Below are 23,571 nucleotides of genomic sequence, written 5' to 3'. Positions count from 1 at the left end.
TCTCTTCACTCAGTTAAAACAATGTCCTCCAGGGAAAGATCCTCAAAGGACATTTGATCTCACAAGCTTTGGAATTCTTTTAAGGGACCTAACCCGGAAACCGCTCGGCAGCACCCTAACTCTGAGCCTATGCTCCTTGGAATCGCTAGGAGATGAGCACCTCTCTTAATTACAAGTCTTTTTCCAAAGAGCAGCAAACTATGGATAACTTGGAGAAGCAGCTGATTTGTCCCATATGTTTAGAGATGTTTACTAAGCCAGTGGTTATCCTCCCCTGTCAGCACAACCTCTGCAGAAAATGTGCCAACGATATCTTCCAGGTAGATCTATTAAACTTTTAAAAATTCCAATAAATGTTTATAATACTTTCATGTTACAAAGGGGGGAGGGGTATCATTTAATAAACAGGATTCTCTTTAAAAGCAAAAAAAGAGAGAGAGAATTAATTAGGTACATGGGTTCTTTGTTATTTATCTTAAGTGTGATTTTGAATCTGTTACATTTGTAAATGTCCCTTTTATTTATATAGGCTGAAATGTTATTTCAAGTATTTAGAGATATTAACACACATACCCATTCCTGTTGTTCCACAACACCTCTAAAAATGGCAAATTTCTCTCTAGCATAAGTTGTCATTATATTATTAGCTTCCAGGCTTGAGCAACATTATATTTGCAGCTATTTCTCTTTCTGTGTACTTTTTGGGCAGTATTTTTCCTGGTAGTTTGGCTTTGATGACCTGATCCAGGTCCCCTGAAGTCATCGGAGTGACTGCATCCAGGTATTAGATCATATCTTAAGCAGATAGTGTGAGATGGACCTTGTGATGTGGAAGTGAGAGCAGCTGTCAGAAATAACTGTGAAATATTGCATGCTTAGCTTTACAACTTTGTTTATTGTTTGGCAAGAACAGGCCTCGAACCCTTACCTGCCAACCAGAGGAGGCACAACTGTGGCATCAGGAGGTCGATTCCGCTGTCCATCTTGTAGACATGAAGTAGTTCTGGACAGGCATGGAGTGTATGGTCTTCAAAGGAACCTGTTGGTGGAAAATATAATTGATATTTACAAGCAGGAATCTACCAGGTAATGGACCGATTTTTGTCCTTGAAGGATTGCCTATGGATGCAGGTTCCTGACTTGGTTGTGTTTGCCACAGAAACGCATGGATTGGATTCCCCAAACCCCAAATCGAGACTTCTATTATAAAACTGAGCTATTGCTGCCAATTCCCTGTTAGAACTTCTTTCCTCTACCCCATTCTTATTTTAATTCCTCAGGTCAACCTGGAGCCTTTATCTCCAGATAGCTATAGAAAGAGAAAGCAATAGCAATGAGCAGTGCTTTTTTTCAGGGGGGTACTCAAAGGTATGCAGTAAGGCACTTTTTTTGTTGTTGTTATTAAAAAGTGTGGCACTTACTGTAACAACTTCATGGTAAAAAGGTAAAGGGATCCCTGACCATTAGGTCCAGTCGCGGACGACTCTGGGGTTGCGGTGCTCATCTTGCTTTATTGGCCGATGGAGGCGGCGTACAGCCTCCGGGTCATGTGGCCAGCATGACTAAGCTGCTTCTGGCAAACCAGAGCAGTGCACAGAAATGCCGTTTACCTTCCTGCTGGAGTGGTACCTATTTATCTACTTGCACTGTGTGCTTTTGAACTGCTAGGTTGGCAGGAGCAGGGACTGATCAACGGGAGCTCACCCTGTCTGGGGATTTGAACCACCGACCTTCTGATCGGCAAGTTCAGTGGTTTAGACCACAGCACCACCCATGTTTAGAAAAACAAGCACTGGCAATGAGCAGCATCTGCTAAAGGTAGTGAGGCCCCTACATCTCTGGTGGTTGCTCAGCTGCTCATACTGGTTAGGATTTGCTTTGTATAAGGAGAAAGGTTTGCTCACTTTACCCTTTGATTGGGAGCTTCATTTTACAGTATTGGATGCCACACAAGCATCTATTCTTATTGTATAATGCTAGCAGCTCTAATCTGTTGCTTTATGGGATTTCTTGCCATGAAGCAATATGTAGAAAGGTGTTTACTCCTTGCATCTGAGAAATGAGCCTACAAATAATTCATCATGTCAGCAGTCTTTGCTCATGTACACACTCAAGAAAGTCTGTCGGTGTGTAGCCACAGAACCAAACGATGATGCATGCTATGGATCACCCTTGCAAATCCCACCAAATTCCTGCGTCCATTTCAGTTTATTCCATATATCCACCATACGTTACAACATTCCAGCACTTTTAAAAATAAAACATCAAAATCTACTGCAATGAATTGCTGAATAAAATCCTTAAATATTTCCCCCAGTTATGTGTATTTTTCCACATGACTACCTAGTTGCCAGAGTCCTTCTGTAGACTGGCCCAGAGAGCAGCTCAGCTGCTTCTCCTCTCCAGGTGAAAAAGAGGTGAAATGCCCTTTTATACTGAAGGCATTTGAACAAGTGCCGCTTGCTTGACAAGCTATACTTGCTGATTTTGCTCTTCTACTTATGTAGCCACTGAAAGTGTGGAAGCTCTGCCCTGTTTTTTCACCAGGCCACCTTAGATGCAGGGGAGAGAAGAGCTTAGCAGCTCCTCTCTGGGTCAGTCTACAGGAGCTCTGAAAGGACTTGGGCAATCAAGTAGTCATCATAGTGGGATGCATAAATGCACCCATAGCTGGAAGAAATGGTTTGTTTGTTTATTTAGCTTTTTTAAAAAAAGACCATTCAACATGAAAAGAGCAAAGCTGAGTAGAGAAATAGAAAAGAAAAACACACCATATAAAAGCAATGTAATATCATTATCATCAAAACCAATATAAAACAAGATGTGTGACCTCATTGTTTCCCACACAGCCATACTAACACTAACCTGGGAATGCCTGTTTGAAGAGAGTTTTTTTCAGCATATGCAGAAAGACCAAAATCTGGCTTCAAATCACTGCCCATACATGCACTGAAACCAACAGTTTTCTGTTGATGATTTACTGCAAGGACACACTCAAATCACTTAAACCACTTGTCCACCTGCTTCCACAGCATCTTTCTCTAAGCTCTAGATCATGAGTAGGCAAACTAAGGCCTGGGGGCCAAATCCGGCCCAATTGCCTTCTAAATCCGGCCCGTGGACGGTCCGGAAATCAGTGTGTTTTTTAATCAGTAGAATGTGTCCTTTTATTTAAAATGCATCTCTGGGTTATTTGTGGGGCATAGGAATTCGTTCTTCTTCTTTTTTTCAAAATATGGTCTGGCCCCCCACAAAGTCTGAGGGGCAGTGGACCAGCCCCTGCTGAAAATGTTTGCTGACCCCTGCTCTAGATACTGGCCTTGCCAAATCCTATTTCTCTCTCTCTCTCTCTCTCTCTCTCTCTCTCTCTTTCTTTCATTGACATATTATGTGCATATTATGCCAATACCAAAACGATGTCAAACCAAATCTAGCAGCACAATTTTATACATGTCTACTTGGAAGTAAGCTAGTCCCTGCTAACTGTGCACAGGACTGTAGCTTTAATGACGCGGATATTTTCTGGCTGCCTCTTCATGGAGCGTTGCAGAAGAAGGGATGCTGTTTTGAAGAATAGAGAGCATCTCTTCAGCGACGTTTCTCTGGCTCTGTAGCACTGTAATTGAAATCTGAATAGGTTCCCAGATATTATTGTGCAAAAGTCTTCCCTTGGGAAAAGGCTGTATGCCAGAAACTGAAGAGCTATGTTATTTCATATAATTGAGCCCGTTCCTTCTAGGATGGCAAGATGAGAGAGAGAGAGAGAGAGAGAGAGAGAGAGAGAGAGAGAGAGAGAGAGAGAGATGGAGAGAGAACAGGTTTCTTGAACCTTTAACAGTTGTGTAGAAAAGGAAATTTCTGTCTTCTACAAAACTATTAAAAGTGCAGGAAGGAACTTTTTCTTTTCCCCCTTCGTTTGGTCTTCCTGGTTCCTTTTCCATCTTGGCAGCTGGGCTATTATAATCTAAGAGAGTCCATAAGTTCAATACTCTTCAATACTGATGTTTGGCTTGGAAGCCATGGAAAGGGTTAAGCACCTATCGGCTCCCTCTGCCATTTCTCTGCTCTGCATCTCCCCCTCCCCCTTGCAACACACCCTGCTATTTTGCTTGGTAATTTAGAACAATTATCAAGTTTACGTTTAGAACTCTTAAATTGCCCCCTTAAATTTTTCATACCTAATTTGATTACAGTACATATATGGAGCATATCTTACTGTGCAGGTCTCATTCATTTCCTTCAGTTCCATTTCACCTTTAAGTGCTAGAAACCAGAACATGGGAACTTCTCTCTCTGAGTGCAGGATCAGTGTAGTCTAGGGGGAACCTATTATTGTGTACATGTGTTGAAGACCAATATAGAGTAAAAATGGGCATATTGTGAGAGGATTATACATACTGGATCTCTGAAAAACAGCCTCTGTAAACTTGTGCAAGGACTAAGTTTTAATTTATATATTTTTTAACTGTTGCTATATCTGTATTGTCCCTGTTATACCTAATTGCAAATTCAAATGTATCCCTATCGTGTTTTATGACTTCCTTGATATTGTATGTGGGCTGGAACTGGTCTGTGACTGAAATAATAAATTCATCATCACTTGTGCAAGGAAACAGACAGGAATTCTTTGGGGGTGTTTATATTGCCATCTGAGAGTGCAAGGAAGGTTTTTTTGTGTGTGCATTTCACAGCTCCTTCCCCCCACCCAGCTGTTCACATCTGTATGGCTTCACCAATGTCAGATTGCATCCCTTCCAACATGAAGCTGCCCAAAACTGGGACACAGATTGCAGCCTCTCAAAAGTGCCTTTTTGGGACATGGCACCCCAAAATGCTTATTTTTAAGTAGCATGCCCCCAAAAAGTACAGCCTGAAATTACGCAAGATTCCAGCAGCCATTTTTTCGGGGCAGTTGACAGGCATGAGATTAGTGCAACACCAAGGGGCACTGGCGGGGTAGAGATGTTTCTGCCCTGTGCAAAGGTATTCCTCTTCCATGGATATGGTCTTAGTGGTGTGTCCATAGGCCAATTCTGGCTCCACATGTCCTTCCACAGTGAGGACATAGGTTTCTAGGCAGGAGTTGATCATGGTTAGGGTTTGCCAAATGTGCCTTCCTCTTAGCTCGTTTCTCCCTTTCGTCCTGAGTTCGAGTGTCTTCAAAGTCCATGACACCTTTGGTAAAGGCTGTTCTCCAACTGGAGCGCTCACAGGCCAGTGTTTCCCAATTGTCAATGTTAATACTACATTTTTAAAGATTTGCCTTGAGAGAGTTTTGTTGACCAGCAGCATTATGCTGATGTTCATACCTTGGCTAGATATGAATTAGGAATAACTCCAAGAAAGTTCAGGAATTTTAGATATGAATTTTGAATAATGTTGTGTAAACATGGGTTACAAACCCAGCACTGGAAAAACAGTAAGTGCCCAGCACTGGAAAAACAGTAAGTGCACAGTAAATGGAAGTGTGAACCCAGCATGTTTTCAGATTTCCCTTCTCTGTTCCCCGTGTCACTCTTTTGTATCGTATTCTTCTGTTGGGGAAAGACCATAGTTTGTAGTAAAGTGTATTACTTGCATACAGAAAGTCCCAGATTCAGTACTTGGCATCATGACCAGGATCAGGTATCAGGGAAAGCTACCATAAGTCAGAGGAGACAGTATCAGGCTAGATGAAATGGCATTTTGCCTATTTTATTTAATCATTTAACTTTTTAAAAAGTGATGCAGATTGGGATTTGGTTTTCTTATTCTTCTTGGTGAATTCCATTCACAGGCCTGAAAGAAAAACTGAACAGCCAATGTGTGAGGAACATGAAGATGAGAAAATTAATATTTATTGCCTGAATTGTGAAGTGCCGACATGCTCAATGTGCAAAGTTTTTGGTGCTCATAAAGATTGTGAGGTTGCTCCCCTCACAAATGTTTACCAAAGACAGAAGGTAATTTATTTATTTTTAAAAAGGCTTCCTCTTAATGCATTTTCATCAGTAGAATTCTAGTAGTTTTTGAAAACAAATAACCATAATAAAATTCTCTCCCTGGTGAGGTCCTCCACCAATGTTGCGGGATTGCAGTTTGATTGTCCCAGTTGAAAAACCCAGTCAGAACTGTATACTATTGATTATGTGTGATGTGAAACTCAAAATGGAAGGGCCCTACCAAGGTCATCTTGTTGAAGTCCTGTGCCCTGATAGGGTCTTTTTGACTTTTCTAAATCTATCCAGCCTTTTGTTAATACTGGTACATGCATTACAACCAACATGTTGATTAGCCTGTAACATGGAAACCTTCCTTACCAATGCAAATTGATAACACAACCAGGAATGTGAGGCGCTGACCAGTCCAAATGGTGACTTGGGCCGCTTTCATACACTATGGCCATGTGGCTATGTGGAAGAATTTATCAGCTTTCCCCCCAGAGCTGCCACAGTGTATGAAATAAACATGCCTTCTTTCTTTTTCTCATTTGTTCTGCCAAACAAAACTCCTTATTTTCAGACCTAGCTGTAGGCTTTAGGGGTTTCCCCGCAAAATGTACTTTTCTAAGACCCCTTCTACCTCTGAGCACCCTTTTCTTGGTGACATAGGCTTTTATTCATGGTCATGGCAGATAGCAGTGTTCCAATGAAACTGCCATTTTAATTTCCCACAATGCCCCTGAATGTAGCATTGCTCTGGTGCATTGGAGGAAATTTAACTGATCGATTCCAGATTCCCACTGTGGAAAGTGACCATTTTATATGCCCTGGAACAAAAAAGTGGTGTCTTAGTACCTTAGCAGCAGCCTGACGAAGTTGTGTGCTAACACCAGTCCCAATTATTAGCTTTATGATTATTGTTGTTGTTCTCCTCTCAAACCTTACCAGTTTGTCATTTTCTTTAAAATATAGTGACCAAATGTGCACAATATTTGACCAAAGACACATATCCTAGAGTCGAGAAAGAGAACATACTACTTTTTATGAATCAGTATATTTATGCATACTTTTCAATTAATAAGGAAATGTTTTGTTTTGCAAGTAATTTCTTGAGTATGGAACAGAAAGGCTGGGCTATGCTCCTAGAATCCTTTGCTGCCATCTGTACAATATCTCTTTATTTTTAACCCAGCATTCACTAAACAGCTGTTTATTTGGACTATCCTCTGGAGAAATGCAGCTCAATTTCTTGAGAGTCCTAGTGTGGCTGCCACTAGACAGAGCCAGTTTACAAGTACAGCCTTTGAATGGAACCCATAATTATATTTATTTGTGAACACTATGGCTGGGTAGATGCATTTGGGGGTGGGGACATCCAGTTGAATACACTGGAAGCTGTCCATGGCTTCCTCCTTTCTGAGATAATTAGAAAGAAATGATGTTTAACAAAGATATCTGTGAAATCCATGAATATGCATATCAATGATTATATATCTGCTAGAGATAATGTAAAACCTATATATGCGTCTCCTCCCAAATTGCAAAATTTAGGCGGTGGTTCAAATACTTTGTATTCAAAGCAAAAGTCCCTGCAAAACCAAGCAATTCAGATAGGCTGGAATAACCTTTCAAGAAGCAGTCTAGAAATAATTTCAGAAGGATAAAATAAAATCCTGCCAATCAAATTTTAATCCTATTCCTATAGGAACAAGATCCTTTAATGAAATAAGTTGTGGTGCAGATTAGCTTCATCTACTGCAAAAGTATATTTTGGAGTATTTTCATGTCTTTGGGGTTTTCAAAAGTAGAATTTATTGTATGTTCCTATAGTAAAGTATGTACATTTCCCAAAAAAAATATTTAAGTGGGAGGGAGGGGCAGATGTCGTTCCAAAAATGCAAGCAATAAGGCCACAGAGTTTTATGCTCTCCTTAAGTTATGTTTATTTTACATTATAGTCTGAACTCAGCGATGGCATTGCTGTATTAGTGGGAAGTAATGACAGGGTGCAAGGAATTGTAACTCAGTTGGAAGAAGCCTGCAGGACAGTTGAGGTAAGAAACACAATTTACCGGTAGATTCTACCAAACTAAATTCTGCTTTAGAATTCTAATTATTGCATACTTACATAGTCTGTGGTAAGAGCAAACAACTTCGATGATGGTGCAGTTTTAAATGTCTCATTTGAGACTTTTAATCTAATTTACTCTAAGAGGTGTGACTGGAGACACACTCAGTTTTCAAGATGCACAGAGCTCAAAAGCATGGTATGTTATACACTAGCACAATCTATACCATAAAGAGCACCGTCTTAACCATTTTTAAATGGATCATGTCTTCCCTTGGGGCCAACATGGTGAATGCTTCGTCCAGATTATGCTACCAGCAGAAGCCAGGAATAACAAAGGTGTCCCATGACAGAAGAGCCTGTCAACCTTACAGCGTAGGCAATGGATATGTTTAGTAAACAAACCCAGATGACTCAAGCAAGTGCACTGGGCCACACCCACTGTGAAGGGAATGAATAGTGCAGTCGCCAGCTAATGCACTGAAAGTTTCAATTCACTCACTTATTAAATTTCTAGCCCACAGTAAGGTTGCAGGGCAGGTTGCAACAATTTAAAATTCAAGTTTAAAACAAATGGTTGGCACCTGTCTGTCTCAAGAGACAATGGAATGTGCCTCTGGGGATGAAGTCAAACCATTGCGTTAGCAGCACTGAAGAGACCTCCCTGGGGTGCAGGTCTGAGCAGTGTGTATGGAAGTCCTGGGCTGCCCAGACGACAAGACCCACCTCCCTCAGCTTCGTTGACGTGGTGCAAAGGAAAGCAGAGCAATATGTTTGGCACCAGCTTGGCTGCAGGAATTGCTGGTGTCATCAGACTGTCTTAGGGACTCCATTCCAGATTTGTGTAGGGTTTACTCCTTGGTCTTTTCTTTTCCCAAACAGATCCCGCAAGGCAGTGGAGGTTTAGGTTCAGAGTTTTCCTTCTCCCAGATGGGCTGCATTCCCAGGTTGATGGGCCCCATCTGCTCCTCAGTTCCCTCTACAGCACGTGCAGAAACCACCTTCATAACTGTTGGACCCACTATGGGTCTTGTCTAGTCAATCCATTGGAGCCTGTCCTCACATGGAGGGGAAGTCCCTAATTCACCAAGGGTTTGAGACCCACTGGCTACCCTCATCTGGTTTAGCCAGCCAGCTGAGGCCATTTCCTATGCTGTAGCCATTGTTGCTTGCAGACAGCTTTTAGGAGCCACACGTAAGAGCTGAGTGCAGGGTGGGGACCAACGGTGGACAAGCTACCCAGAATAAACATGACGTGTCCACCACCAAAGTTACTACCCCTTCCCTAACACCCCATGTGCCCCTTCAAGCAAATTACAGCCACAGAAATAGGGTGGGTCATGGGAATATACATTTCAGATGTGAAAGGCCAGGGTAAAGAGCCAATTCATAGTAACTGATAGCTTTCTACAAGTAAAAAAGTTAAAGGGTCAGCTCCCCCTGTCAACAGTTGACATCCACTGGGAGAGAATGTGTTGACCGGGTAGGAAAGACTTACATCACCATTCTCACCCATGTGGTAACAATATTTACATGGAAGTAGTTTTCACGCAAAGGCCTACCTAGCCCTTATGGTGGATGAGGTGAGCAACAGTAACCTTGCACTCAGTCCCAGGTGGTTTGGAGCTACCAACTGTATTTCCAACAATGCTGCTAATGTAGTGTCTGTCTGGGACATTGTGAGAAATTATAAGGGTGGCCCCAGTGAGGGCTGACTCCAGGTTTGAAGGAGCAATAATCAATGCACTCAAGGCTAGCCTAATGCATTTTGTCACTTGAGGCAAAACAGAAAATGGGGCTCCCTGCCGCCACCTAAGGTGACCAGAGGCAGCTGAGGGAAGCCCTGGCACATGGAAGGTGACAGAGGAGAAGAAAGGAGGCGACAGAGGAGCAAGTGGCAGCAGCAGCAGCCCCATTCTTCCCAGGGCCAGGCAGTGGCTACAGGTGAGAAGTGCAGGAGGAGGTGAGTGGCACACTCCTCGGGGGCCTGGTTCTGCCACCCACCCAGCTGTCCCCTGCCTGCCACCTGAGGAGACTGTGTCGTTGAGGGCAGACAGGCCTCAGTTCACTAGTGGTTTTGCCAAGGGTGCTAAGGCTGCAGAGGTTTACTAGAGATGGCTGAGTGCTTGCTAAAAATAAACTAACAGGCAAACAAAAGCAAATTCTCAAGTCCAATTTCCAATTTGAAATTGGACGACAGAATGAAAACGTGTGTATGCTTTCCCATTGCAGAATGAAGCCTTTCTCAAAGGGTTACTTTCCTGCTGTTGCCAGACCTACATGACCTTGGTTAATGACCTGCCGCTTGCCGCCATTTTACTTCAGGATCCTTAACTCCCATGAGGGTCAATTAGAGAGTGTCAGTGCATAATTGGAACACCACGTGGTTCGCTGACTCTGCATACTTATTCCGGATAGGTCAGAAAGGGCATCTGAAACCTGCCACTCCTCTCATGACATTTTTCAGACACAAGAAGAGGCATTTATCTTTCAAGATACAATCTTAAGATCAAATGTAGGCCCTCCCCTCCCCATTTTCTTCCCCACCCAGTAAAGAAATGGTACAGGCTGCAGTCTCCAGCAGGAGATTGGAAAGAGGGAGGGTGCTTTTTAACTTCTTTTTTCTCCTTTGGCATCCCACCTCTAAATCAGCTATCCTCCAGATGATTATTGTCTTATGTGAGCAAAGCACCAAAAGTTACCGTACTTGGGGGACAAATTTGTAGGGAGAAGATTGGGGAGGAGACTGAAGTTGCTCCTTTCCCTGCCCCCATCAGTCCATCATGTGTCATATAAACCTCAGAAAGCAATGCTGACCATGTTCTAGACCAGAGCTTTCCAAACTATGTGTTGTGACACGTTAGTGTGTCGGCTGCAGTGTACAGGTGTGTTGTGCAATATGTGTCTGTATCTCTTATAAGGGGTTATTTGAGCTCCAGTTTGCTAGCAAAACTGAATTACTGGGTCAAAAAATGATGCATGTCTAAAAATTGTGTCACCAACATGAAAATTTTGGAAAGCTCTGTTATAGACCATGATACTTCTGCCTGTGAAAGTAGGCTGGACCGGCAAGTCCTGCTATCTTTAGCTATAAGGAGTTGACTTGTGACAAGTATAGAAAGCTAAAGATAGCAGGAATGCAAGGAATGGATACTGATAGTTAAGAGTGTGAAGCATGTAGACCAGGGATGGGGAACCGTAGCCCAGGTGTGAAAAGTGCCCCCCAGGCCTATTATCTGGTCTTCAGGACCTTCTGCAGGCCATGCCCCCTCTGGAGACCCCTCCATGCCATCCTCAAGTGCCTTTGCCTGACTGAAATGTGTTTTTGAATTGTCATAATGCCTCTTGCTTGCCTGGAGGGAGAGAAGAGTGTGTGTGTAGAAACCTCTGCTTTTCCATGTAGCCTACTATATAAAGCTAAGATTCACAGTTGTTACTTGTTACCCATTTGTCTTGCCTCTGGCCCCACCATCAGCTGGTGCCCATTGGGGCTGGTGGGATGGAAGGCAGGGAGCCAAAGCCAATAACAAGTAGAGCCAACTAATTTTGTCCCCATCCTTCTCCCTGCTGAGGACAACAGTGAAACTAGAGTAAAAGAAGCTGACAGTCAAGAGCCATTCTCCTGGACTGGATATAAGTTGGGGGGGGTTAAGTCCCACACAGACTGTGTATTGTCTATACTAGGGTGTGTGTGTGTGTAGGATTACATTTTCTCATGGACAACCCCAGTGGAGGTTGGCTAATTAGGGCCTATGTGGCACTGCCCCACCAGTCTGCCCTCAGCTTGCCTCCATGTAGGCTCACAAGATCATCATCATTTTCATTCATTTATTTTTCTGCCATTTGTTATGTGCCCAGAATGGCTCACAACAAATCAAATGAATAAATAAATATAATTTCTTTAAAAATGTTCCTGGATGTGCCTCTGGGAAAGTGCACAGACAGGGACTGAAGGCAACCAACCTCTTGTATTGTTGTACCCTGCACCTGAAATTCAGAAAGATTCTTCCTTTGAGCATAGTATTTCTGTATATCTAATATGATTAAATAAAACCACAGGAGAAATGGGCAGGAGAAACTGCAGCTGTCTCAGGGAAGAGAAAGATAGAGAACAGTTCTCTGGGTTGTAGCCCAGCAACTCTTTCCACAGGAAGCATTAGACAGGAGTTGTAGGACTTATGCCACAAATAATGCTGTGAATTTGTCTTGAAACCACAAGCGCCTTTCATGAAGTTCTTGCAAAATATTTGCATCATTAATGTTAACAAACCAACAAATAAAAACAAATGATGGGCAACTGGAGCTTGCAGAGAAACCCATCTTAGACTGAGGTCCAAACTAGGTGTGATGCAGAACATCTCAGAACATAATCTGCTTCATTAAAAAAAATGAAGGCCGCATGAGGCCTGAATGGGATCAGGACCATAGCATTGAGAGAGGAGGTAAATCCTTTCCTCCCATACTCTCTTTCCTTTAAAATTCCCTTCCCAAAGCTGCCATCTGTCCCTCAATTGGAAACGTATGATTATACTAAAGAAAATCTGATGATCTCCATATACCGTGGACACTCGGGTTGCGAACGTGATCTGTGCGGGATGTACGTTCGCAACCCACAGCTGCGAGTCTGCGCACATGCGGGTTGCAATTTAGCACTTCTGCGCATGCGCCACCGCTGAAACCCGGAAGTAACTCGTTCCTGTACTTCCGGGTTTTGGCGGTCCGTAACCCGAAAAAGCAACCTGAAGCGCCTGTAATCCGAGGTATGACTGTAGTGTTCAGGAGGACTCATCTTATTCTGCACTCCTCCTGAAAGCTATCCCGTCCCTACCATCTAGGACAGGAAAGGCAGAGGGACATGATACAGGAGTGGAGGAACAATCCAATTCAGTTCACATTTAAAGGTGAACCTCCCTGTTTTGTACTTTCCAAAACAAGAAGCAAGTCCACACACAGCCATCCTTCAAAATTTGCATTTCTCTGAATTTTGCAGTGCACTCATCAAGCCAAGTCGTGTATACATTAATGCATATACTAGTGGAAAGTGTGCACATAAATGCATACACTACTGAAAATAACACAGAGAATGCATTATATCACGGGAAATTGCTTGCAGAGTGGATCTCTCTCTCTATGCTATATTTGCGCCAGTTTGTCATTGCGGTGTTATCATTTGCTGATTTCCAAGATTCTAAAGGCAGGAATGGGGGGGGGGGGAGGAGGATAGGCAGGAAGGATAATAAATTAGTTGGCTGGTTGGGGAATTTAAGGGAAGGCCTTGGTTGGCAAAACAAGGGTTGTTATCTGTGCGACAGTTTTAGTTCTCTGATGATTGAGGGGGTGGGGATAAAGTACCGGTAAGAATTGAAGAAGGGGTTGGTGGACTTGGGTGGGGTTAAGGTGGCATGTGGAGGAATGAGGGAAATAGGTAAGTGTGTGAAACAGTTTTAGGGTTCTGGTGACAGGTGAATAAAGTTGGAGAGGAGGAGTAATTGGGGAAGAGACAGATGGAAGTGGATGGGGTGAATTGGGACATTTGCTGTAGAGCCGCCCTTTCCCATTAATCAAAACGACATACAAAAATGTGTTTCTTCAGAGCAATTCGCACTGAAATGTTCGTGAATTTTCATAAGGATTAGTTTAATTTAAATTCGCAAAGTGCTCCGGAAATGTGGAGAACTGAATTTAAGCATGGAAAATGAGAAACTGAGATGACCAACACTGACAGATTTGTCCATCCTTAACACAATATGAAACTGAATACTAGATGTCTCCCCAAGTTTCTTCCACCTGTTTCTTTGGGGAATTTTAATAAGGAAAGGAAAGTCAGAGGAAGGGAAGGGTTAAGCCTCCCTGCACTGTGGTCCTCAACCAATTTTAGAATGCTCTGTAGTACCTCGGGTTACAAACACTTCGGGTTACAAACACTTCGGGTTACAGACTCCGCTAACCCAGAAGTAGTACCTCAGGTTAAGAACTTTACTTCAGGATGAGAACGGAAATCATGCTGCGGAGGTGCCGCAGCAGTGGGAGGCCCCATTAGCTAAAGTGGTACCTCAGGTTAAGATTAAGTTCATAACCAGAGGTACCACTGTATTACTATTTCTTTTATGCAGGAGATCTTGATCACATTATCTTCCATGTCACATCTAGCTCTGCCCTCACTATGTCTTGTCAAAAGAACCCCAATCTCTCACGCATATACACCAAAAGACGAAATGATTGAACCTCCATCACCAAGTGAAAGGTTGTAAATAAAAAATACACAGGGCAATAATGTTTAAATTCAAGATACTGTGGCTCTAATTAGCAGGAAAATCCATTGTAGTTCTTTATGTAACCAAAGCAAAGGAGAAGAAATAATATACCAAAGGTGGTTCAAAGTCTCTAAAAACCCCAAGCCAAGGAAGGAAGGAAAGAAAAATATAAGCAGTTAAGTTAAAACTTTGTTGTCAGGAAGGCTTTGCACTGCAAGGATGAAATTGGTTGCTATCAGGGATTTGCAGACTGAAACAAGCCTTTCAAGTAAGTTAACTGTAGAAATTAGAATCACACCAAAGCAGAGGCTCCTTAACACTGATGTTTTAGCAAACTTAAACAAAAACCAAGACCTCAAAGGTTTATAGAGAACGATACATTTAAGAAACAGAAGCAATCTCCAAGACCAATGCTGTATCTTTCCAGCAATGACTCACTCACATGCAATGCTCTCTTTTTTCAACTATTTTCCAAACTGGAGAGATTGTGATACTCGTACAGCCTTTCACCTTCATAATGTTTATGAAGGCTTTGCATCCATAAATAATAATAAAATAAGCTGTTAAGATGTTTTCTATGAGGAGTGATTCCATAACCCAATGGTTCTTCCTCATTTCACATCATCTTCCTCTCTGATGGGCATCAGTTTGACCTTGAAATTTGTCAAGCTAAGAAAATCGCCTAGAGCTAAGAGACACAAACACTCACCTTCCTGTTCTGGTTTAAAATGTGGATTCCAATACATTGCACAGCTGGAATCAAATGATTTAAGCAACCTGGAAATGGGGTTCCTGATTCTTTATTACGATAAAATCTTTTATGACCTCTGCTTAAATTAGTTCACTGAAAGCTTTGAATAAGGCTAGGCTTCTAAAATAGAATGTCTGATTATTTACTTTTTGTTTCAAATGCAAAGTCAGATCCTGCTGAGCTACATTTAGCTTTTGTAATCTGCCAAAAGTTTTTGAGTATTCAAGTTATGTTAAGGAAAAACATGTTTCAGACTATTTTAAATAATTTTGATGTGTTTGAGAGTAATAATGTGTATAAAAGTCTACCTACTGGGAGAAAATACTTTAAAAGCTGATAAGTTTTTATATACCATAATTTTATATACCATAATTACGGTATATAGAATCTTTTTATTTCCTAGTCTTGTCTTTTAAAAATATTTGCCATATTCAACATAATCTGCATAGTTTTGATGTCTTTAGGATTAGTGCACATTATGAAGAAATTCCATGCCTCCCTCACTATTTTGGAATACTAAAAACTAGAGATTCTCCCTTCAGTTGTCTAATGTGGTACATTTTTGTTCAGACAGATTTTATTCAAAGAATCAGAGAAGCCCCTTGGCCCTTAATAGCCATTGTTCAGGATTATTTATTTTCACAAAAATACTTTGTTCAGAAATATTTATTTGAGAAAGCGATTTCCAGAATAGTAATGCAATAAAATGCAGGTGACATAACACTTTTTAACGTGAAGCCAATTATTCACAGGATTGCTGCAAAAGGCAGAAGGAGCAGCTATGTGAAAAATTTGATTATTTGTACTCAATACTGGAAGAAAGAAAAAGTGAGATGACACAAATAATCACGAGGAGCCAAGAAGAGAAACTGGAACATGTCCGGTCTCTGATAAAAAAGTATGCCGACCATTTGGAGACAGTGTCAAAACTAGTGGAATCAGGCATCCAGTTTATGGAAGAGCCAGAAATGGCCGTTTTCTTACAGGTATGGAGCTTCGAAAAAACCAGGAGGATGTAGGGTCTTGCTAACCTTTCCTGTGTTGTTATTTGTGCAATTCTAGTGACTGTTCATACACATAGGGCCCTCATCTTACCATTGACACGAAACAGTTGTTTTAGTATCTCTGGCACACAATGCATGCAGGAAAACAAGCTATTATGAAATGTAACGTAAGGCAGGGTATAGGGAATAATCTTGATAAAGTCTCCAGAAAGCAGCAACATGTTTTGGGCACTGTGACATCACAGTGAGTCTATGTAATTTGCACCTTTAAAAATATTTTGATAGCCCCACATATTATTAATGGAAGTCCTGGCCTAAAGCACAGGGTGAGGTCCAATGGACACTCCCCCCTTTTTTTAAAGAGAAAAATCACGGCTCCTACATCAGAAGATAATAATGACTGCCTTATTTCAGAAGATGACAGCTCTGCAAAGAGATGCAAGTACACTGTTTCATATGTTTGCGGTTTTGAGCTGGGAACTTCCACCTACACTATTCTATTCATAGATCTCATAGATGAAGTCAGGGCTGGGTTAGCCGTTATGTTAAGTTCCGCTTAAAGCTCAGAGCCCCGGGTAAATTGAGTCAGTTTATGTGGTATAATTATCTTGGAGTTCCCCAGTGTGAAAAGTGTACCTGTCCTGTTCCTTTATAATATCCCCCTTATCAGCTTATAACTGATGATTATCTCACTCATTACTTGACAGTGAAGCAGTGGCAATATTCACAGCTGCAGGGAAATTGAGAACATTAGTAGTCTGCTGCTGCTTAGCCTGAGGAACAGAATGACGATGCTTTCTGTATTGAGGAAAATGTTCAGTATGGCATGTAGCAGACAGATACAGCAGCCCATTGCCTCCATGTGTCTGCCTGTGTAAGTGCATGCATAGATATCTGCCTGTGCGCAAGTAGTTGTAAAGATGTGCCTTATGGGTCAAAACATGGGGGGTGGGAAACTCATCTTTTGTCAAGGCCCATGTGAAATTCCTAATCATGGTGAAAAGTCCGACTCCTGCATTTGTTAAGCATACATTCTAGAACTCCCTATAAAAATGAACTTGTAATGTGTATGGTACAACTCTGTTGCTCTTTGGTGGTCATGTTGAAGATGGGAGGGGGTGGTTTAGTGGCAGCTTTTAAAAGATTTTGCGAATTTAGTGCATGGCAGTTTTAAGCTATTGATCCTCACCGTTTGTTTCCTATGAAATTCAGATTGCATTTCAAATTCCTTTATTTTTCCTTGTTATATTCGCCTTGAGGCCGTTTTGGCCTAAGGCAATTAATAAATAAAGATATAATAAAAAATGTATCTTAAAGTAAGAAAAAATTAAGAAGTAACTCATTCCATTGGTTTTATCTTGTTTTTCACAGAATGCCAAAGCATTGCTACAAAAGTAAGTTCTTCCCTTTTGAACAAATCTGTGTATTTTTCACAAATATCACAAGACACCAATTTTAAAAATGTTCGTTTGCAATCTCTAATGCAAATGACACAATATTTCTGTTTTAGAATTACTGAAGCTTCTAGAGCATTTCAGATGGAAAAAATAGAGAATGGCTATGAAATTATGAGCCAATTCACTGTCAATCTCAACAGAGAAGAAAAGATAATAAGAGAAATTGACTTTTACAGAGGTATGTGCTTTCTTTTCTTTTCTTTGAACCCATTTGCTTTGTTTTTAAGCATGAAGGTGCACAATTTTTGTGAGGACATGCTGTCAGGAATATGGCAGTGAGGCCTGTTTGACATTTCACAAATGTAACAAGGCCATTTTCCATGCCTCATAATCGAAAGTAAACTCTCATGGAGACTAACACAGCATACTGAAAATATAATTTTTCTTTAATAGAATCTGGGGCTTTGGTCCTTCGTGATGTACATAACCATTTTTTTTTTGAGAGTCAAACATCCTCTCTGCCACTAATGTTATTAACCTCTCTCTGGCCTGTTTATATGACTAGACAGAACCACAGCTTACCAAATAGTGATGCACGGGAGAACATTTCCTTGAATACCAGTGCTCATATAACGTGACAAGAGAATGGGGGCTTACTGGTATGTACGTTCACATGCCAGAAGGACTTAATTGTCCACAGTGTTATTCTGCCAGTAATAGTAACTCACCAAGGTAATTGTGTAAATGCAAGAAAAATTAATGTGTGTTTCCATGACTGTTGCCAAGGAAATATACCAGTACTTATGGTATGCGTTTGTATACCGAAGGCTGGAAGATCCTATTATACACCTCTTGCCACTTCAATCAATATTTGCTGTTGTTGTTGCTTTCAGTCTGCCAATGATACATAATTGATTATGTCCTGTCCCCCTCCCCATTTGTATTGTGTTTCCTTTGCATCAAGATGAATGGGGTGGAATAATAGAATGTTGAAGCAATTTATGCTATTAATTACATATAGTGCGTATGTTATGTAACTTTGCCAAGGTGGACATTGAGATGCATAATGTAGTATTTGGTACAGCAGAATGGAAGCAGCCTTGCATGCGACAAACGCCAAGATGGTAAAACACCAAGATGGTAAAATGCCAAGATGGTTAACACTGCCTTCTTACATCCCTGGAATCCATAGCTTCGTTGTTCTCATCTTGAAATGTTTCTAGCATCATACATTTCCTTAGGTAGTTCTTTATAAACTGTGATCTTGAATTAAACATTCAGCAGCTTTTGCGCTTTTACTGGGATGATTACCAGAAATATGAAGTTGAATGCTATATCTGTGTTTGGATGATGAGTTAAGCCAGAAAATATACAATGAATGAGCAATGTGATAGTACAACACTGCTCTGACTGCACTCCTCCCCTACTGCAACCAACAGACTGGGAACCTTGGTTTACTGTGGTGGCCAAACCATTGTTCATGGATTGTTTTTCTGTAAACAAACCACAATTTGGAATCAAGCTTTCAACCAGGCTTCATAATCATAGTTTGCTTGAGAGCTGCTGCTGTTAGGATGTTAGCTGTTCTTCCCAGGTCCCGTATCAAACAGGAGTTGTACCAGTGTCACAGATAGTTCATGAAGGGTATCTTTTATATCAGACCTTATGCTATTTGCACTGATGCCATGATACAGAAAATAAATCATGTAACAAGTCCAGACTACCACCCATTGTTACATCCTCTTTGTGCTACATTAGAGGAGGAGGAGGACAATGAGGAGGAAGATGTGGCTGAAGCGGAAGAATTGGATGAAGTCCAAACAGAATCCTCTAGTGAGGAAGAAGCATCTGAGCAGGTATCTCAGCAACCTCAGCAGGCCACTGAGATGCCAAAGGATACACTCGCTGTCTCTCAGACTAATGCAGCACCATCATTAACACCTCCACCATCAGTTACTGCTGCCCCTCCTGTTAATCAGGTAACTATTTGGAGGAGTTATTGTCCTATCTACTGTGTGTTAGATGTTTTCTCCCTATTCTAGTCCCAGCCTGCTACTGATCAAAGTGTGAAGAAGTCGTTGGGATGTTTCCAATGGTGGCTTTGTGGTTTTCACTAGTAGAAAGAACTTCCTCTAGCACTCAGTTTTTGCCAATCTGCCCCATTCATTGCAATCTCCCGTGCCCCATGAAAATCTGTTCCTGAGTCCCGAGGGACGCCAGGAACAGAATGTGATATGGCACAGAGGTGTGCAGTAGGTTGTGGGGAGGGAATCAGCAAAGATTGGATGCTTCACCTTGTGTAAGCGGAATTGCTTTCTCCTAGCACAGAGCTGCCATTGAGTGCAACCTGTAGTTTCTTAGTTGCAGACTAAATATCAATTGTCATAAATAAATGAAAAGCAATAGTAAAGCCAATAATAATAATAATAATAATAATAATAATAATAATAATATGGCCCACTTTCCCCCTGCCAGTTCTGATGCTGAAAGCAAGCATAGCTAGGAGGAACTGTTGGGGGCGGGGATGTGGCAGGTGGAAAAGGGTTCTGACCCCCTCCCCATGTGCCCCTACAAATAAGCAAATGCAATTTAGTCAGATTTAGAAGCGATGGAGATTAGTGCTCTTTAAACTATATGTGTAGCACTTCCTTCCCCAACATGGTGCCCTCCAGATGTTCATCCAGATGTTCTGGATTACAATTTCCATCAGCCCCAGCCTGCATGGCCGATGGTCAAGGATGCTGGGAGTTGAAGTCCAAAACATTTAAAGGGCACCAGGTTGGAGAAGGCTGGTGCAGCAGAACAAACTCTTGAAACTAGTATTGGCAGCAAATATGCAATTTAAATGAATGAAAATTGCACCTACCTGAATATGTTTTGCAATACGCATTAATGTCTTATATAGGACATATAGAATATATAGGATGACCAATCCTAACACAAACCTAATGTATAGCCATGCAACCTTAAGATTGCAAGTCATAGAAAGACATCTCCAGATATCCCACGTACATACCTATACGATCACCTTCTTCTGGGCATTCCACATAGTTATTTCTGCACAGATATGGTTCTGTGGTTTTCAGTTTTATAAAGCTATCAGCACAAATCAAGACGATTGTTGGCATACTCCTGACAGTGTGATGTGGGTGCAATTAGCTAAGTGCTCAAATTACAGAGGGCTGAAAGAGTCAGGCCCCATTACCTTTGCTGACAGCTCCTGTATTTAGAAGACTATGGGGGCATGATTTCACTATAGTCGGGAGAAGTCAGGGAGAGGGGGGTTGTGGGTTTTATTAAGAGTCCTGCCCCAAGCTTTCCCTCCACAATTCAAGTACTGGATGAATGCAACCACTTAATCAGGTCATCGGAAGTACGTTCAAATATAGTTTCATATGGAAAGGAATGGCATCACTTGTTGCTCACGTTACCACTTTTTATGGGGATGAAATTAGAAAGGGTTGCTTGACTGCAACTGGCAAGCCTAAAATTTAATCACAAATGCAACAAATCGAAAGACTTATTTTAATGCCATTCTGAGGAAAGCTTGATGAGGCAAGCAGCACCCATTTCTGAGTGAGTGAGTGAGTGAGTGAGTGAGTGAGTGAGTGAGTGAAAGAGAGATTATGTAAAGTTCTGTTCTTTATTTTAACTTTATTTTCTTTAAATCTGCCTTGCTAAGGGTGGCGTTGTGCTGACAACTACCCAACAGTCCGGAGAACTAATAGAAGCTGAACCACAATCAAGTGGAGAGCCAACTGATCCCTTGTTTTATCCTAGCTGGTATAAAACTCAGCCACGGCAAACAACCAATTCAAATGCAGTCCCAGTGACTGAAATTAGGCAGGTAGGGCCTTCAGTTCCCGCAGAGGTGAATGTGAAGAAGGCAGAAGCTCCAGAACTAGCTATGGCAAATGGAAGTTCTGCTGCAAGTAGTAAGGAAGCTAACACACCCACTGATACTTCACAGGTTAGTATATAGTCTCAGAAAATGTTGCATTAGGATTTTACATGCAACATAATACGCAGGAGATGGGGGAATTCGTAGGAAAGTAGATTTCTCAATAAATCACTTTGCTAAATGAAACCCACAGTTAGGCACAAGTAGTATTGTAAATTAGTGCATCCTATATTCGGTGGGGGGAGAGTGGAAATGACTCAGAATACAATGTTTATTTTGTGCACTGTGTACTGGCTTTGAGACCTGGTTTAGTGGTAGCCAACACAGTGTCCTTCCAATATTGTTGGACAACTCCCAATGCTGGATGGAGCTGATGAGAGTTAGAGTCCAATGATGTCTGGAAGACACCTGGTTGCCTGCCCCTGACCTAATCAGTCACAATGGAATGGTTTGATGCATGTTAGTTTCCTCCCCCAAGATACACCTTCAGCAGACAAGTTGTAATTTTCTTCTGAATTTTGCTCTCACAAGGTGATTCACATCACAGAAACATAAATATAAACACCCACCAAACACCTGTCTAACAATCTGCTCCAGATTTTGGGAGGCTCTTGGCAGTATCTATCCTGTGTTTGCCTTCTTGCTGCTATCATGACTGCCCATGTGTGTGCCCTCCCTATGGGCCTAAGCTGCCCAGAAGTTAAGAGCAAACCCAACGGAGGCTGCTACTCTCGGTTCTTGTCACTGCTTGCATACTTGTAGAGGACATGTGAGCAAGCAGCAGCAAGAAGGAGCAAGGCCAAAGGCCTTTGGCTCAGCAATGTGCCTCCCGCTGGGTTGTTGGCCTTGGCAGATGCCCGATGGTGCTGCACCCTGAAACTGGCCCTGCTAGTTGCAGCCAACTTGAAACAGGTGTGCATATAATTACTCGAAAGTGACCTTGGAAGAGATGTTAGCACGTGGATATTAAGATACATGACTGCAATCCAAAGAATGTGCAAGTAGTTCTATGTGCTCAACAGGGCTCTGGACTTGGATTTCTTTAACATCAACGTCTCAGCCAGCCCTCTCCCTGTAAAAGGGGGGAAAATGCTGCACAGAAAATAAGTTTGAAAATGCAGAAGAATTTCAAAAGCAGTTTGGGATAAGACATGGGGTGCACTGCACACAACCTCATGTCAACAAAAACTAGTTTTGGAAACAGTTCTTAGTTGGTCATGTACAAGGTCAATTAAGAACTGAAAGCATTTAATTGACCAGAATTTCATGCATGCAAATTCCAAAATAGCAACAGACAACTCTGTTGGTCTTTGTCCCTCTGTGTACACATCAGGCTGATAATGTAATTTTGCAGCTGCTGAATATACAGCATTTGCTTCTAATTACAACCACATCAATCACACATCTGGAATATATTGTCATAGCTTAACCTCTTCTGTATGTACACTGTTTGATCTGCAACCACATCAGGTATCTTTTTTATCACTGTCATGAAAAGCATGGCGTGTTTAAAATTAATTTTGCATCGTCAATAACTTCTCCCGTGTATTTTTCCTATTGTGTCTGTGCTATGGTCAGAACACAGTGCAGAACAATACAATAAAGTTACTTCCATAGAGGCTGCAATCCTATATACATGCCTACCTGGGAGTAAGTCACATTGAACTCAGCATGGCTTGCACCTGATAGACTTTAATAGGATTGCCCTGTAAATCACCACTGTTTCAGTAAAATTTCAGTAAAATTGCAGGGTTGATGTCTGATATCTTTTACACTTATGATGTATTGAAATCCTTGTATATTAAAATAATTGGAAATTATGCTACAAAATCAAGATTTCATCCATTGTTGTGTTAAGATCTCCCCCACCCCCTCAAATTTGCTTGTGAAAATCTATCATGTTCTTCAATGAAAGGCTCAAGAAAATGGTATGAATGCACCACACACAAACAGTATGCCTAATGTATATGAACTCAACCTTGCATGTGTGAATGTCTTGAAACCTACAGTTTTAAAATATCCACTAACTTTTAACATGAGCATTTCAGAATACCTTTTGTCATTTTATCCATTATAAACACATTACAGAAAAGTACATAATATTCCTTTCTCTGAATCCCATGCATTTGTGTGTTGTGGATTGTGTTATGACTGAGCTGTGTAAGCAGCTGTCAGAGGTGAGCCAGGAGCTGAGAACCAGGAGTTGAGTCAGGTGTTTAGAGCTGAGGACCACCCAAAAACATGGCAGAGCCAGCTCAAACAGGAAGGTTTTTAT

General features: G+C 41.5%; 1 protein-coding gene across 4 annotated transcripts in view; it reads left to right on the top strand.

The window, feature by feature from the left end:
- The window catches only part of TRIM55 (tripartite motif containing 55), a 44,837-nt gene continuing 21,266 nt past the window's right edge, over positions 1–23,571 (top strand). For 2 of the 4 annotated variants that reach the window (XM_081874371.1, XM_081874369.1), the window contains exons 1-9: positions 3–320; positions 914–1,086; positions 5,777–5,942; positions 7,880–7,975; positions 15,747–15,980; positions 17,370–17,392; positions 17,509–17,633; positions 19,154–19,374; positions 21,078–21,365. In XM_081874371.1, coding sequence (XP_081730497.1) covers positions 153–320; positions 914–1,086; positions 5,777–5,942; positions 7,880–7,975; positions 15,747–15,980; positions 17,370–17,392; positions 17,509–17,633; positions 19,154–19,374; positions 21,078–21,365 — 1,494 coding nt within the window. In that variant the 5' untranslated portion in view covers positions 3–152. Of the gene's footprint in view, positions 321–913; positions 1,087–5,776; positions 5,943–7,879; positions 7,976–15,746; positions 15,981–17,369; positions 17,393–17,508; positions 17,634–19,153; positions 19,375–21,077; positions 21,366–23,571 lie in introns of all 4 variants that reach the window. The other 2 variants (XM_081874370.1, XM_081874372.1) reach the window with 2 other exon arrangements.

Source organism: Podarcis erhardii (genome assembly GCF_964252035.2).
Source record: "Podarcis erhardii genome assembly, chromosome: 8".
NCBI lineage: Eukaryota > Metazoa > Chordata > Lepidosauria > Squamata > Lacertidae > Podarcis > Podarcis erhardii.
Note: the sequence above shows the minus strand (reverse complement) of the source record. Positions and strands in the feature narration are given on the sequence as shown.